This window comes from Capra hircus (assembly GCF_001704415.2).
Source record: "Capra hircus breed San Clemente chromosome X unlocalized genomic scaffold, ASM170441v1, whole genome shotgun sequence".
Classification (NCBI taxonomy): domain Eukaryota; kingdom Metazoa; phylum Chordata; class Mammalia; order Artiodactyla; family Bovidae; genus Capra; species Capra hircus.
Window position 1 is genome coordinate 60,762,188 of NW_017189516.1, and position 15,376 is coordinate 60,777,563.

The window sequence follows — 15,376 nt, forward strand, 5'->3', positions numbered from 1 at the left end:
AAACAAAACTGAACTGAGGAACACGGTTATTCCACGCTTGTCATTTCTCATTCAGGAGCAAACTCTCTCATTAGAGGTATCTGCAGCTTAATTAAGTCTTTGGGGGTGAAGGTAAAAAGATGACCTTTAAAACCGAATTGGCATTGCGTAAGTCATAGACAAATCACTTTTCTCAGTCTTTTTACAGTTTTATCTGCGGGAGAAGATCTGATGTTTTTTTCCATAACTGCAGGGCGTGGAATTATACAGATGCCCCCAAGATCCCCAACCCCCTGGTCTATCCATAAAAATCCTGCCTTTCAATGTCATCCTATCCTTGCATCGCATGGATGTCAGTCCAGTGATGAGGTTGCAGAGATGAGCTTCCCTGGTGGCTCAGTGGTAAAGAATCCAGCTGCCAATGCAGGAGACTTGGGTTTAATTCCTGGTCCAGGAGGATCCCCTGGAGGAGGAAATGGCAACCCACTCCAGTATTCTGGCCTGGAGAATCCCACGGACAGAGGAGCCTGGCAGGCTACAGTCCATGGGGTTGCCAAGAGTCAGACATGACTGAGTGACTAAGCACACAGCAACACATAGCAGATGTGAAGGGTTTTTAGGAATGATGACACTTTTTACTGCAGGATTAGGGTTCCCTAATGAAAGTGAAAGAGGAGAGGGAAAAAGTCGGCTTAAAGCTCAACATTCAGAAAACTAAGATCATGGCATCTGGTCCCATCACTTCATGGGAAATAGATGGGCAAACAGTGGAAACAGTAGCTGACTTTATTCTTTTGGGCTCCAAAATCACTGCAGATGGTAACTGCAGCCATGAAATTAAAAGAAGCTTACTCCTTGGAAGGAAAGTTATGACCAACCTAGATAGCATATTCAAAAGCAGAGACATTACTTTGCCAACAAAGTCTGTCTCATCAAGGCTATGGTTTTTCCAGTGGTCATGTATGGATGTGAGAGTTGGACTATAAAGAAAGGTCAGTGCCAAAGAATTGATGCTTTTGAACTGTGGTGTTGGAGAAGACTCTTGAGAGTCCCTTGGACTGCAAGGAGATCCAACCAGTCCATCCTAAAGGGGATCAGTCCTGATTGTTGATTGGAAGGCCTGATGATGAAGCTCAACCGCCAATACTTTGGCCACCTGATGCGAAGAGCTGACTCATTTGAAAAGACCCTGATGCTGGGAAAGATTGAGGGCAGGAGGAGAAGGGGAAGACAGAGAATGAGATGGTTGGATGGTGTCACCGACTCAATGGACATGAGTTTGGGTAAACTCCGGGAGTTGGTGATGGACAGGGAGGCCTGGCGTGCTGCTGTCCATGGGGTCACACATAGTCGGACACTACTAAGTGACTGAACCGAACTGATCTGAACCGAAGTGCAGACTTTGAGCTGTGGCTCAAGAAGAAATTGTCGTCAATGGATCTGACCACCTCTGTGAGCCTTTCCAAAGAAGATTTACAGCCAAGACTCTCAACACAGGAGCGTCTCTCTGAAGCCATCCATTCTGAGTTTGACAGCCCCAAAGAAAAGTTTTCTTCCAACAGCCAGAGAGGTCAGAGGAGAATTCACTTCTGTAGATGAGGACTCAGCCTCTGGCTCTTTCTCCAGTAGATTTTAGAGCAAGGCAAGGGCTCCCAAGAGACAGGACAGATGGGTGTTAACATCTGAGATGTCCTCTCCAGGGCTGCTGGTAATTGCTCAGTCATGTCCCACTCTATGTAACCCATGGACTGTAGCCCACCAGCCTCCTCGTTCATGGGGCTTCTCCAGGCCAGAATACTGGAGTGCATCGCCATGGCCTCCACCAGGAGATCCTCTCGACGCAGGGATGGAACCCAGCTCTCCCACATGGCAGTGGATTCTTTACTCAGCCACTAGGGAAGCCCAATCAAGTATATAGTCTCTTCTAGTTGCCAGCATGAAACTTGGCCCTTAGCAGATATAATAGTTTTAAAATTTATTGATTTATAGTTTTTGGTTGTGCTGGTGTCTCCGTTACTGCTCTTGGGCTTTCTTGAGTTGCAGCAAGTGGGGACCAGCCAGGAGAGCTGTAGGGTGCCATGTTTTTGGTGCAGGAGCTCTAGGGCCCTCAGGCTCAGCAGTTACGACCCACGACCCACAGGCTTAGTCACCCTCTGCCACATGGCTTCCTGCTGGCCCTGTGTAAAAGGTGTTTCAGTATGCTTGAGCTTACAAACTAAAAGGTACTTTACGCTATAATTTGAAATGTACAAGGAAAATTCTGGAATTCCATCCTTTATTACATTTTATAGTTATACATCTGTTAGAATAAAAAATTAAACAATCTGTCCTCTATTTCATGAAGAGGATTAGCTACTGATTGAATCTCTTCCCTGGTGGCTCAAACAGTAAAGAATATGCCTGCAATGTGGGAGACCCAGGTTCAATCCCTGGGTTGGAAAGATCCCCTGGAGAAGGGAATGGCAATCCACTTCAGTATTCTTGCCTGGGGAATCCATGGCAGAGGAGCCTGGTGGGCTACAGTCCATGGAGTGGCAAAGAAGCAGACACAATTGGGGGACAAACACATACAGACATAAATTTCTAAAAGTTGGTCCAATTCGCCTTGTTGATCGATGCTCTGCTTGTTGATAAGTGAAAGCAGGATCACTTTCATTTCATTTATCTCTGCTCTATCAAAGGAAATAAACCTTAGACTTGACAAGGTGGAACACACATTCCTGAGACTATCAAATGTCTAGGTTTGGATGCTCAGAGGGTCCAAAAGGATACACGCTCAGTCTCAAGTCCTAAGCAATGAAGATGAATGTCCAAAAATTGAGAAAATCCACAGAATAAATGTGCTCTGCCTTTTGTTCTTTGTAGAACAAAATTGACATTCCTGTTGTTCGGTCACTAAGTCATGTGACCCCAGGGATTGCAGCATGCCAGGCTTCCCTTTCCATCACCAACTCCAGGAGCTTGCTCAAACTCATGTCCATGGAGTCACTGATGCCATCCAACCATCTCATCCTCTGTCGTCCCCTTCTTCTCCTGCCCTCAATCTTTCCCAGCATCAAGGTCTTTTCCAATGAGTCAGCTCTTCACATCAGGTGATGCTTTCAAACTGTGGTGTTAGACAAGAATCTTGAAAGTCCCCTGGACTGCAAGGAGATCCAACCAGTCCATCCTAAAGGAAATCAGTCCTGAATATTCAGGACTTTTGCTTAAGGACTGATGCTTAAGCTGAAGCTCCAGTACTCGGCCCCCTGTTGTGAAAAGCTAGATGCTGACAAACATACTACATTCTGGGAAATTCTGCCTCAGTTGTTAGTTATTAGAAAAGAAAGCAGCAGAAGTCCACATGGGCTCAGTGTCATACTGAATGCTTCCCAAAGGGGTGCAAGGTTGGTACATTTTGGCTATGCCTTTCATTCACAAGACAGAGGTAATTCACACCATGGATGATTGACAGTCTTGTCATGATGTGAAATGTGAAACAGAAGCCTCGGTGTGACGGGACCACAGACAGATGGGCTCAATGTGTAATCCCAGGAATGTTGAAAGATTTATGAGGGGCTGAGAGAAGGGCACCTATCTGATGGCAGGCTTGGTGCTGTCTCTTGCAGCATGTTTATTAATGTCAATATAGACTGTGGCTTTATAAATATTCAACTGATGCTAAGCAGAAAGCAAAGAGGAACTAAAGCACCTCTTGATGAAAGTGAAATAGTACAGTGAAAAAGCTGACTTAAAACTGAACATTTGAAAAATGAAGATCATAGCAACCAGTCCCATCACTTTGTGGCAAATAGCTGGGGAAACAATGGAAACAGTGACAGACTTTATTTTCTTGGGCTCCAAAATCACTGCAGATGGTGACTGCAGCCATGAAATTAAAAGCTCCTTGGAAGAAAAGCTATGACCAACCTAGACAGCATATTAAAAGCAGAGAGATTACTTTGCAGACAAAGGTCTATCTAGTCAAAGCTATGGTTTTCCCAGTAGTCATGAATGGATGAGAGAGTTGGAAAAGAGTTGAGTGCAGAATTGATGCTTTTGAACTGTGGTATTGGAGAACTCTTGAGAGTCCCTTGGACTGCAAGGAGATCCAACCAGTCCATCCTAAAGTAAATCAGTCCTGAATGTCCACTGGAAGGACCGATGCTGAAGCTGAAGCTCTAATACTTTGGCCACCTGATGCGAAGAACTGACTCATTTGAAAAGACCCTGATGCTGGGAAAGATTGAGGGCAGGTGGAGAAGGGGACGACAGAGGATGAGATGGTTGGGTGGCATCACTGACTCAATAGACATGAGTTTGAGCAAACTCCAGGAGTTGGTGATGGACAGGGAGGCCTGGCGTGCTGCAGTCCATAGGGTTGCAAAGAGACACACACGACTGAATGATTGAACTGAGTGAGTGAAGCTGGAAGGGATGCCTTATGTGAAGATTAAAAAAAAAAGCTCAGCAGCATGATGTTTAGTGAGGATGTAGGTAAAATTACACCTGAATTCAAGGAATGACAGTACAACCCCTCTGAGCCGCAGATGGGTGATCAGACAATGATTACACAGTGAATGGAAAATGTGATAGACCACTGCTGCTGTGATTTATGGAGACATGGATTTCATGCTTTAGTGGACCGAGTAGTCTGAATTTCAGTCCTAGGTAAGATCTAAGGTTTAAACTGAGATTTTTTTAGTCAACTCCAGCTTTCAGGCTGGGGTTGACGAGTGGGAGGGTGAGGGGAGCAGCACTGTGTTGTGAAAGTCGCTCAGTCCTGCTGAACTCTTTGTGGCCCCATGGACTGTAGAGTCCATTGGATTCTCCAGGCCAGAATACTGGAGCCTTTCCCTTCTCCAGGGCATCTTCCCAACCCACGGATCGAAGGCAGGTCTCCCCCATTGCACAATTCTTTACCAGCTGAGTCACAAGGGAGCCTGGTGTTGGGACAAGGCACATCCAAAAACTGTAGGTGCATTTATATGGTCTTTCATCTTTTGGTTGATCATGTGCTCAGTCGCACAGCGTGTCCAACTCTTTGCGACCCCATGGATTGTAGCCCACAGGCTCCTCTGTCCAAGGGATTCTCCAGGCAAGAATACTGGAGCGGGTTGCCATGTCCTCCTCCAGGGGATCTTTCCCAACTAAGGATGAAACCTAGGGTCCGTGGCCTCTCCTGCCAACCCCCAAAGCGCGGGATCAGCTCTTCCCCCATCGCGCGCAGTGCGCGACCCCCTTTCCTGTGTGCGCGGCACCCCCCCGCCACGAGACTCCCATTTCCAGATGGTGCGGGCACCCTCCCCCGCACGCGCGGCCCCAGCCCCCACTTTCTGCGCCCGCGGGGCCAGCGCCTCTTTGCCTCCTTTTCCTGTGCGTGCCGGGTCCCCCGGGATGCGCAGTGCGAGCCCTCACTTCTTGCACGCTTGGCACCCCTGGCACATGCGGCACGTGCCCCCCTTCCTGGATGCGTGGTGGGAGCCGCCCCTTCTTGCGCGCGTGGGGGCCCACAGCGCGAGCACCCGGGTTCCTGTATGCGCGGGGTCAGCCCTCCCCCCAGCACGCGCGGGGCGACCCCCCCCCCCCCGCTCCTGCCCACGTGGCGCGGCACGAGCCCTCCCTTCTTGCGTGCCCAGGTACCCGCCAGCCGCGGTGCGAGTCCCCCTTCCTTTGCACGCGGGGAACTCTGGCACGCGTGGCGCGAGCCCCTGCTTCCTGGGTACATGGAGAGAGCCTCCACTTATTGCGGGCGCGGGGCCCCCTCGGGATGCGTGGTGCGAGTTCTCACTTTCTGCACGCACGGGGTCAGCCCTTACCCGTGCACGCGCGGCGCGAGCCCCCGACCCCAGCGCACGCAGCATGGAGCGAGCCCCCCTTCCTGCGCTCATGAGGCCCCCGGCACGCGTGGAGCGAGCCCCCACTTCTTGCGTGCGCGGCAGAAGACCCCCCCCCCACTTCCGGCTCACAAGGCGCGGCACGAGGCCCTGGGTTCTTGCGGGTTCCTGTGCCGACGGGGTCAGCCCTTGCCCGGCACTCGCAGCGCGAGCCCCCCGCTTCCTGGGGGCGTGGCACGGCGTGGCACGAGCCCCCACCTTCTTTCCCAGGCGGGTCCCCCGCCCCCCCCCCCCGGGACGGGTGTCCTTCCCTGCACACGAAGAGTTCCCCAGTTGAGGGCCGTGTTCCCTCAACTCCCAAGAAGGGGGTCCCCACTCGCGGGCCCCGCGCCCTCAACTGGGCATGGAGGGGTTCCCATCCGCGGGCCGTGTGCTCTCAACCGCGTAAGGAGAGGTCCCCACTCGCCGGCCGCAGGCCTCAACTGGGCATACAGGGGTCCCGACCCGTGCTGCGCACGCCCAGGAAAACACACAGATGAGTCCCAACTCGCGGGCCTGGCATCCTCACCGGCACACACAGGGGTCCCCACCCACGTGTCGTGCGCCCTTAACTGCGCACACAGTGGTCCCCACCACTGGGCTGTGCGCCCTCAACCGCACGCTGAGGGTCTGCACCTGCGTGCCGTGTGCCCTTAACCGCGCACAGAGGCGTCCCCATGCCCGTGCAGTGCGCCCTTAAGCACACACGGAGGGCTTCTCACCCGCGGGCGTGTGCCTTCCACCGCGCACGCAGTGGTCCCCACCACAAGGCTGTGCACCCTCAACCGCTCACGCAGTGGTTCCCACTCGCAGGCCGCGCGCCCTCAAGCACACACAGAGGGATCCCAATTTGCGGGGCCACGCACCATCAACCACGCACGAATGGGTCCTCAAGGCTGTACGCGCACCCTCAACTGCACACCACGGATTCCCCACCCGTGGGCTCTGCGCCCTCAACCGCGCACGAAGTTGTCCTCGCCACAAGGCTGTGCGCCCTCCATGCCCATGAAGGGCGTCCCCACTGGTCGGCCATGGGCCCTCAACCGCGCACGGAGGGATTCCCACTCGCGGGCAGCATGCCCTCAACTGGGCACGGAGGCGTCCCGACCCGCGGGATTCGATCCCTGAAAAATGCAGATGGGTCCCTACTGGTGGGTCTGGCGTCCTAATCTACACACGGAGAGGACCCTACCCGTGGGTCGTGCACCTTCAACCGCGCACTGAGGTGTCCCCAGCCGCGCGGGCCGTGCGTCCACCACGCACTGAGGGGTCTGCACCCGCGGGTCGTGCGCCCTTAAACACTCAAGGAGGGGTCCCCACTCGTGGGCAGCGGGCCCTCAACTGGGCACAGAGGGGTCCCGACCTGCGGCTCACACAGGGAGGGGTCCCCACGGCGTTACCCGCGTCCTGAAAACGCATAGATGGGTCCCCACTCGCGGGCACCGAGCCCTCAACTGGGCACGGAGTGGTCCGCAGCGGTGGTGCGCACGCCCTAGAAAACGCACAGACCGGTCCCTACTCGCAGGCCAGGCGGCCTCACCCGCACAAGGTAGTGTCCCCACACGTGGGCCGCGCGCCCTCAACTCCCACTAAGGGCTCCCTACTCACGAGCCGTGCCACCTCAACCGCGTAAGAAGGAATCCCCACACGCGGGCCTTGAGCCCTCAACCGCCACGGCAAGGTCTCCACCGAGGTATGGGCGCCCTGCAAAACGCACAGACGGCTCCCTACTCGCGGGCCAGGCATCCTCACCCTCACACGGAGGGGTCCCCACCGTTGAGTCACGCGTCCTCGACCGCGCACGCAGTGGTCCCCACCACCGACGGGCCGTGCGCCGACAACTACCACGAAGGGGACGCCACTCGCGAGCCGCAACCCATCAACCTCTTACGAAGCCCCACGGGCTCTCAACCGCGCACACAGGCGCGCCCTGAAAAAACGCAGGCGGGTCCCTACTTGGGGACCGGACGTCCTCACCCACAGAGGGAGCCCTACTCGCGAGCCGCCCGCCCTCAACTGTGCATGGAGGGGTCCCCACCCGGGGGCCGTGCGCCCTCACCTCCCAGGAAGGGGGTCCCCACCCGTGGGGCACGGGCCCTCAACCACTAATAGTCGGGTCCCCACACGCGGGCCGGGCGTCCTCACTCGCACACCGATGGGTCGCCACCCGCCCGCGCAGGTCGCACTCTCACCCAGGCAGCCGAGCACGTCGCAAGTGGTGGCGGCGCGCACGATGCGCACGGAGGCGGGGCCGCCGGCCGAGGTCGCCGGCGAGGCCCAGGCGACCCCGGGACTCGCGGGCCGGCGCGCGGGCCGCAGCTGTAGGAGGCCGAGCGCTAGGCGGAGCGCGCCGCTGCCCAGGCATAGCGCGTGGAAAGCTCGCGTCTGGAAGCCCAGCGCGAGCTGCGTGGCGGCGTCCCGCGTGGGGCAGCAGAAGGTGCCGAGGCGCGGGGAGGCCATGGGTCGTGCTGGGGACGCGCGCGGCTCGGGTCTGCCGGCCGGCCTGGGTCATGTGCCGGACGCCGAGACCGCGGGGAGGGGGCGTCACGTGCCCTGGGCCTCCCCGCGGCCCCCGCCCGACCCCCCGCGATGGCATAAAAGGCACCAGGCTCGGTGAGGGCAGCGCGGAACGCCACGAGGCCTCTCGAGGGAGATGCTTGGCAGCGAGGAGGAGGGGTGAGGGGCGGAGAGCTCAGGGTCGGGAAGTCAGCTCTCTCGCCCGTCAGCAGGCCTTCCCGGGGGGGGGGGGAGGGGTTAATTCTCTAGAACCCGGAGCCCTCAAAAGTGCTGTCGCATCTTTACCCATCTCCCGCAGAAACCGCGCTCTTGCCAGGTCTGACCAGTGTGGGTCTCTGACAGACTTCATTTTGATCCATTGCCAGTTCATAAACTGTGACTGAGCCGTGATTTGCATTAAAATACTGCGTTTCTATGGCCCCTCTCCGACAGGGAAATCACTCCTACAGAGCTAAGACTTTCGCTTGAAGTCAACAAACCTTTGAAGAAAGGGGAGACGACTACTTTGCCAGACTGGACACACACACCCTTTCCTGCGCAAGCACTCTCGTTCCTGCGCGCGCGGGCCAGCCTTTCCTTACCCCGGCGCGCGCGGTGCGAGCCCCCCTGTTCCTGCCCACGCGGCGCGGCGCGAGCCCCACCTCTTGCGCGCGCGGGGCCCCTTGGCACCGACGGCGCTAGTCCCTCTTCCTGCGTGCGCGGAGCCACCCCCGGCACGCGCGGCGCGAGACCCCGCTTCCTGGGCGCACGCCGCGGCGCGTGCCCCCAGGTTCCTGCGCGGGCGGGGTCAGCCCTCCCCCCGGCGCACGCGGCGCTAGCCCCGCCCCTTCCTGCGCACGCGGCGCGACGCGAGCCCCCACTTCTTGCGGGCGCGGAGCCTCCCGTCACGCGCGGCGCAACGCCCCCCGTTCCTGAGCGCGCGGGGCCAGCCCTCCCCGCGGCGCTTGCGGCGCGAGTACGTCCCCTGTTACTGCGCACCCGGGGCTAGCCCTCCCCGTGGCGCGCGCGGCACACGAACGACCCCGTTCCTGCGCGCGCGGCACAGCGTGAGCTCCCCGGTTCTTGCGTGCGTGGGGCCAGCCCTCGCCCGGGAGCGCGGCGCGAGCTCCCCCTTTCCCTCGCGCACGGCGCGGCGCGGCGCGAGACGGCAGTAACTGCGCGCGCGTGGGGCCAGCCTTTCCCCGTGCGCGCGCGGCGCGAGGCCGCTCTCTTGCTGCACAGGCGGCGTGAGCAGAGCATCCCCCTTTCCTGCGCGCGCGGCGCCACGGGAGTACCCTGGTTCTTCCACGCGCCGCGCGAGCAACTCCTTCTTGCGGGCGCGCGTTCAGCCCTCCCCGGGGCGCGCTAGCCCCGCCCCTTTCTGCGCACGCGGCGCGACGCGAGCCCCCACATCTTGCACGCACGGAGCCTCCGGTCACGCGCGGCGCAAGCCCCTCGTTCCTGAGCACGCGGAGCCGGCCCTCCCCCTGGCGCGCGCGGCGCGAGAACCACCCCCCTTTCCTGCGCGCGCGGCGGGGCGCGAGCCCTCAGTTTCTGGGCGCGCGCCGCGGCGTGAGTCTCCCCCATTTCTGAGTGCGCCGGACCAGCCCTCCCCCAGCACGCGCGGCGCCAGACACCGGTTCCTGCGCCCACGGGGTAGCTCTCCCCTCGGCGCGCGCAGCACGACGAGAGTCCCACTTCCTGCGCGCGCCGCGAGAGCCAAACGCCGTCTCACGCGCCCCGCCCCCTGGCCCCGAGAGCGCGCCGGGCCCCGCGGCTCCCCGCCCCCTCCCCGCGGCGGCCCGCCCCCTCCCCGCGGGCCCGCCCCCTCCGGGGCCCGCCTTCCCCTGTGCGCAGCGCCGCCAGTCCTCCGTGCTCCCTCCCGTCTCCGGCCGGCACTTTCCTTGCAAGTTGCAACGCAAGTTTGCCCGCGGCCGGCGACCGGGGCGCCGAGAGCCTCCCTCGCCCTCGGCCGGCTGGGCTTCTCCGGAGCGTATGGGCGCGGGTCAGGCGGCCCCGGAGGCCTGAGCGGCCGCGCCGCCTCTGCGCCCCGCGCCATGGAGGGCGCTGAGCCCCACGCGCGGCCGGAGCGACTGGCGGAGGCCGAGGCGCGGGCGGCCGATGGCGGGCGCCTGGTGGAGGTGCAGCTGAGCGGTGGCGCCCCTTGGGGCTTCACCCTGAAGGGCGGCCGCGAGCACGGCGAGCCGCTGGTCATCACCAAGGTGAGGGGGTGCGTGGGACTTGCACGGTGACAGCCGGGAGGTGGCCTCGAGGGGCGGGGGATTCGTCGAGGTCGGGAGCGCCGGGCGGGGGGGGTTTTCGGGTGGCGCCTCGCCCCGGGACACGCGTTTGCCGGGGTTCCCCGCGAGAACGTGGGGCGCTGGGACCCGCCTTAGGTGTGTGGTCCGGGCGCCACCTGGGCCGCCCTGCCTTGTTTCCCAGCCCTTTTTGGCTCCCGGCGCCGCGGATAGTTTCAATGGCTCCTGTTTCAGATCTCTCCCCTCCCCCTCTTGGAAGGGGCCCGGCCCTCCGCTGTCACTCCCGGCCTGGCTAGTGGCGGCCTGTACCTGTGGGCCAGCCCAGTGGTCTGGGGGGAACGTTCCCACGTGCGCTGGGTGGACAGAGCCTGCCCCTCCTGTGTTAGCCTGTCCGGGTGCTTGTTTCTGCACCCCGCCTTGGACCCGCACCCCTTATCTCTAGGACGTGTGGGCGAGCAGCTGCCGGCAGGCCAGCTTCTCCATTCCCAAAAGCCCATCAATATTTACTGATGTTTGGCTTCCAGCCCTAGATCCGCGGCCCCCTGGATACTTGCAAAAAAGAAAAAACAAACTGAAAGTTTTCAGAGTCCTTTATAAAAGTGGGATTTGATAATAAGTTGCTAGTGTGTGTGTCCATGGGGTCGCAAAGAGTCGGACACGACTGACCGACTGAACTGTGTGTGTGTAGGGTTTACTTTAGAACTTTTAATTTTTTTGCCTCGAAATAGATAACCCATATTGAGACTTAGCTGCCGAGCCTGTCGAGCTGCCGAGCCTTTTATAAACCCGTAAAAACAGACACAAACCAGTCGTTTGGTTTTCCCCTGTTTAAAACTCTCTCTTGGTCAGTTTCTCTTGGAAGGTCTGGGCCGCGCCATTCCTGGGGACAAAGTTCTCTTTAAAATGCAGAAAAATTCTTGGCTCGCAGAAGGGTTTGAAGGTGACTTATTGTTTTTTTCTCTGCTTTCCTGCTTCAGCGGGGCTGGAAGCACTGAACTGATTTCTAACCTGCCCCACCGGATTGAATATAGGAAGTGGTGTGGGCTTTGTTATCTAGATAACAAATGAGAGACCGAACTAATCTTTTTATTTTCTCTCATTTTTTTATGGTCATAAACTAGAGACTCTGAGGGGAAACCTGCACAGAATTTTTGTTGAACTGGGGGTTGAGTGTCTTTGTTGTTGTAAGTTTCACCCAGGTGCAACCTATTAATGCATTGAATTCTTTGAAAAGTGGGAGGCACCTTAGTGGGCAGACTTTGTGCAGGTGTGGTGCTCCCTGCATATGCCTTACCGCATAGTAGCTTGAGCCTTTTAAATAGTGCGTTTTACCAGACATTTTGGATGGTAAAGGTTAAAAAGATACCAGGTGAATCCCCCAAACCTTTAGACCTTCAGGTGTTTCTTTTAAAAAGGGAGACACGCAGATCCAATTCAAGCTGTCTTCCTCGGACCTGTCGTTAGAGCAGATCGAATAAGTGGTACAACGTTGTTGAAGGTAGTGTCTTGCTTTGGGGGCTTCCACTGGGTAAGAAAACTGGCCTAAAAATTCAGTTGTTTTACCGGAAGCTGGGGAAAAGGATTACGGAGTACCTCCCCCTTTCTCTGTACCCCAAGTCGTAACACCCCAAGCACCAAGTTCTTAGTGGCGAGTTCTTAGTGGCGTTACATCTTCCTGTGGAAGAGGGCCCCCTTCTACAAACCGAAGGAGGCGGGCGGTAGAGCCTGTGGACACAAACCAGGGCCTGTGCAGACCACTGGGGGCTGTTGGCTCCTGATTTAGCCCCTGATGGGCTCTCCCGGTAGTTGCTATGGTTTGGGTGTGTGGGGCTGTGTGTGTCTGGTGTGGGATTGTGTGTGTGTCTTGGGTGTGTGTGTGTCTATGTGGCTAGACTGGTAGCAGTGTACACACTGTGTGTGTGTCTCTCTTTGTGGCTAGACTGGTAGCATTGTACACAATCTGCATGTGTATGTGTGTGGCTAGACTGGTAGCAGTGTACACACTTTGTGTGTCTGTGTGTGGCTAGACTGGTAGCAGTGTACACACTCTTCATGTGTGTGTGTCTTTGTGTGGCTAGACTAGTGGCAGTGTACGCACTCTGCCTTTCCAGATCATGCTTCAGGGTTTTGCAGAAATAAAGCTGCTTGTGATTTTAGCCTGACACGCTCCTATGTCCCTCCCTTAAACTGCTGCTTGGTTTTTATAGGTGTTATACTGTGACTGGAGATAATGTGGTTTCTTTGCTTAGGATGGAGGGGATTCAGGACAGTTTGGGATGCCCGTGCTAAATTTCCACTCACACTTGTGTATATACATGCACACGTGCATGCTGTCACACGCGCATGTGTATTTTTTAACCACACGTTGTATTGTGTAGTATTGGCAGTGTTTCACCCGCTTGCATTTTCTCCTGGATTAAGTCATCAGTGATGTTTGCTCATGATCCAACAGCTGGTTGTTAACAACTAAAGTAATTAACTGTCATTTTATTAAAAGACGCTTACTCCTTGGAAGGAAACTTATGACCAACCTAGATAGCATATTGAAAAGCAGAGACATTACTTTGCCAACAAAGGTCCGTCTAGTCAAGGCTAAGGTTTCTCCAGTGGTCATGTATGGATGCGAGAGTTGGACTGTGAAGAAAGCTGAGCGCCAAAGAATTGATGCTTTTGAGCTGTGGTGTTGGAGAAGACTCTTGAGAGTCCCTTGGACTGCAAGGAGATCCAACCAGTCCATTCTGAAGGAGATCAGCCCTGGGATTAATTTGGAAGGAATGATGCTGAAGCTGAAACTCCAATACTTTGGCCACTTCATGCGAAGAGTTGACTCATTGGAAAAGACTCTGATGCTGGAAGGGATTGGGGGCAGGAGGAGAAGGGGACGACAGAGGATGAGATGGCTGGATGGCATCACTGACTCGATGGACGTGAGTCTGAGTGAACTCCGGGAGTTGGTGATGGACAGGGAGGCCTGGCGTGCTGTGATTCATGGGGTCGCAAAGAGTCGGACACGACTGAGCGACTGAACTGAACTTATTAGGAAAGGATGGAGAAAAGTGTGCCCATTATAATCTCTTAAAAAATGAAAGTAGATTGTTGTGATGGGGACTGGGGAAACGTGTTCCACCACCAGAATTTGGATTAATCCAAGCTTTGAATCTTTTCTTTCCCAGTAGCTAATGAAACATCTCTAGGGCTCATTAAATAATGGGTCTTCTAATAGGTTTTTTTTTTTTTTGTATTTAAGAAACGCTGAAATTTTACATATTAGAGTGCTGGGGTATTTTACAGCTCATTTCTAACAGAATCTGACTTGGAAGAAGCCTGATCCCGTGTAAGATGTATCATGACAAGTGTCTTGGTTGAAAGCCTCCTGGGAGTGTACAGCTTCGAGCTGGAGGTGATACCAAGAACAAGGCCAGTTCAGTCCCTGATTTCCTGATGGAGTTTTATTAGCCCATTTTATAGATGAAACAGCCCTGAGGTCACATCCTGAGAAGGACCCTGAGGGTCAGATCTTGACCCTGCATATCTCTGCTGCTTCTCCAGTTGGAGACATGGGTTCGATCTCTGGGTGGGGAAGGTCTCCCTGGAGAAGGAAATGGCGACCACTCCAGGATTCTTGCCTGGAGAATTCCACGGACAGAGGAGCCTAGTGGGGCTAAAGTCCACGGGGTCGCAAAGAGTCAGACACGACTGAGAAATGAAATTAACATCACCACCGCCACCGCCACCATGAGGGCTTTTCAGCCTTGGCACTTCTGATGTTCTGGGCTGGATCCTTTTTTGCTGAGTGGGGTGTGTGTGTGGGGGGGGTCCTTTCCTGTGTATTGTAGGGTGTCTAGCAGCAACTCTAGCCTGTACCCACTGGCAATGTAATCCCTTCTCCCATGTGTGACAACCGAAAGTGTCTTGTACTGCCACGTGCCCCCTGGCACAAAATCGCCCTCGCTAGAACATTGAAGATGGAAATGGCAACCCACTCCAGTGTTCTTGCCTGGAGAGTCCCAGGGACGGGGGAGCCTGGTTGGCTTCCATCTGTGGCGTCGCACAGAGTCGGACATGACTAAAGCAACTTAGCAGCAGCAGCAGCAGATGAACTGTACGCCACTTTTGCTTTGAAAGGATTTTAGCTTGGAAAGCTGTGCTTTATTCTTTTTGAAGGTGCTTGGGAGGCCCCTGGCCTGGCCTACCTGGGTGGGGAAGCCTGTTTTCTTCCTAGGCACTGGCCCTGATAATAGGCTTTATTTACATAGTAAAACTCAAACAAATACTTGCTTCATCTGCATTTTTTGTAGCTGGAAAAAAGGAAATGGGAGCAGGAAGCTGTGTTTTATGGGCACTTGGCAGGGGCTGCTCCCCGAGTAACTGCCTTTTCTCTGGGTCAGAGTCGAGGTTAAAGGGACCCTGACTCCCCCGAAGTGGCATTGTTGGAATCTCAAGTGCATGCGTGGTGAGTGAAGTGAAAGTCTCTCAGTCGTGTCTGAGTCTTTGTGACCCCCTGGACTAAACAGTCCACAGGATTCTCCAGGCCAGAATACTGGGGTGGGTTAGCCGTTCCCTTCTCCAGGGGATCTTCCCAACCCAAGGATTGAACCCGGGTCTCCCACATTGCAGGCGGATTTTTTACCAGCTGAGCCACATGGAGTCAGTCCCCCAGAAATGCAGCCAGCAAGATTTGTAACCGTTTAGCACCTTGACACTGACTTGTAAGCTTGAGGTTTACCAGGGCCGGAAAAAAAAACACAAAAGGCCGTTTTTTTGTTTTGTGCATGTGTGCAGCAGAAA

At 56.1% G+C, this 15,376-nt stretch overlaps 1 protein-coding gene across 3 annotated transcripts in view; it reads left to right on the forward strand.

Annotated features, from left to right (window-relative positions):
* Positions 1 to 10,217: 10,217 nt before the first annotated feature.
* Positions 10,218 to 15,376, forward strand: part of SHROOM2 (shroom family member 2) — a 148,118-nt gene continuing 142,959 nt past the window's right edge. For all 3 annotated transcript variants that reach the window (XM_018043826.1, XM_018043827.1, XM_018043828.1), the window contains exon 1: positions 10,218 to 10,552. In XM_018043826.1, coding sequence (XP_017899315.1) covers positions 10,388 to 10,552 — 165 coding nt within the window. In that variant the 5' untranslated portion in view covers positions 10,218 to 10,387. The remainder of the gene's footprint in view (positions 10,553 to 15,376) is intronic.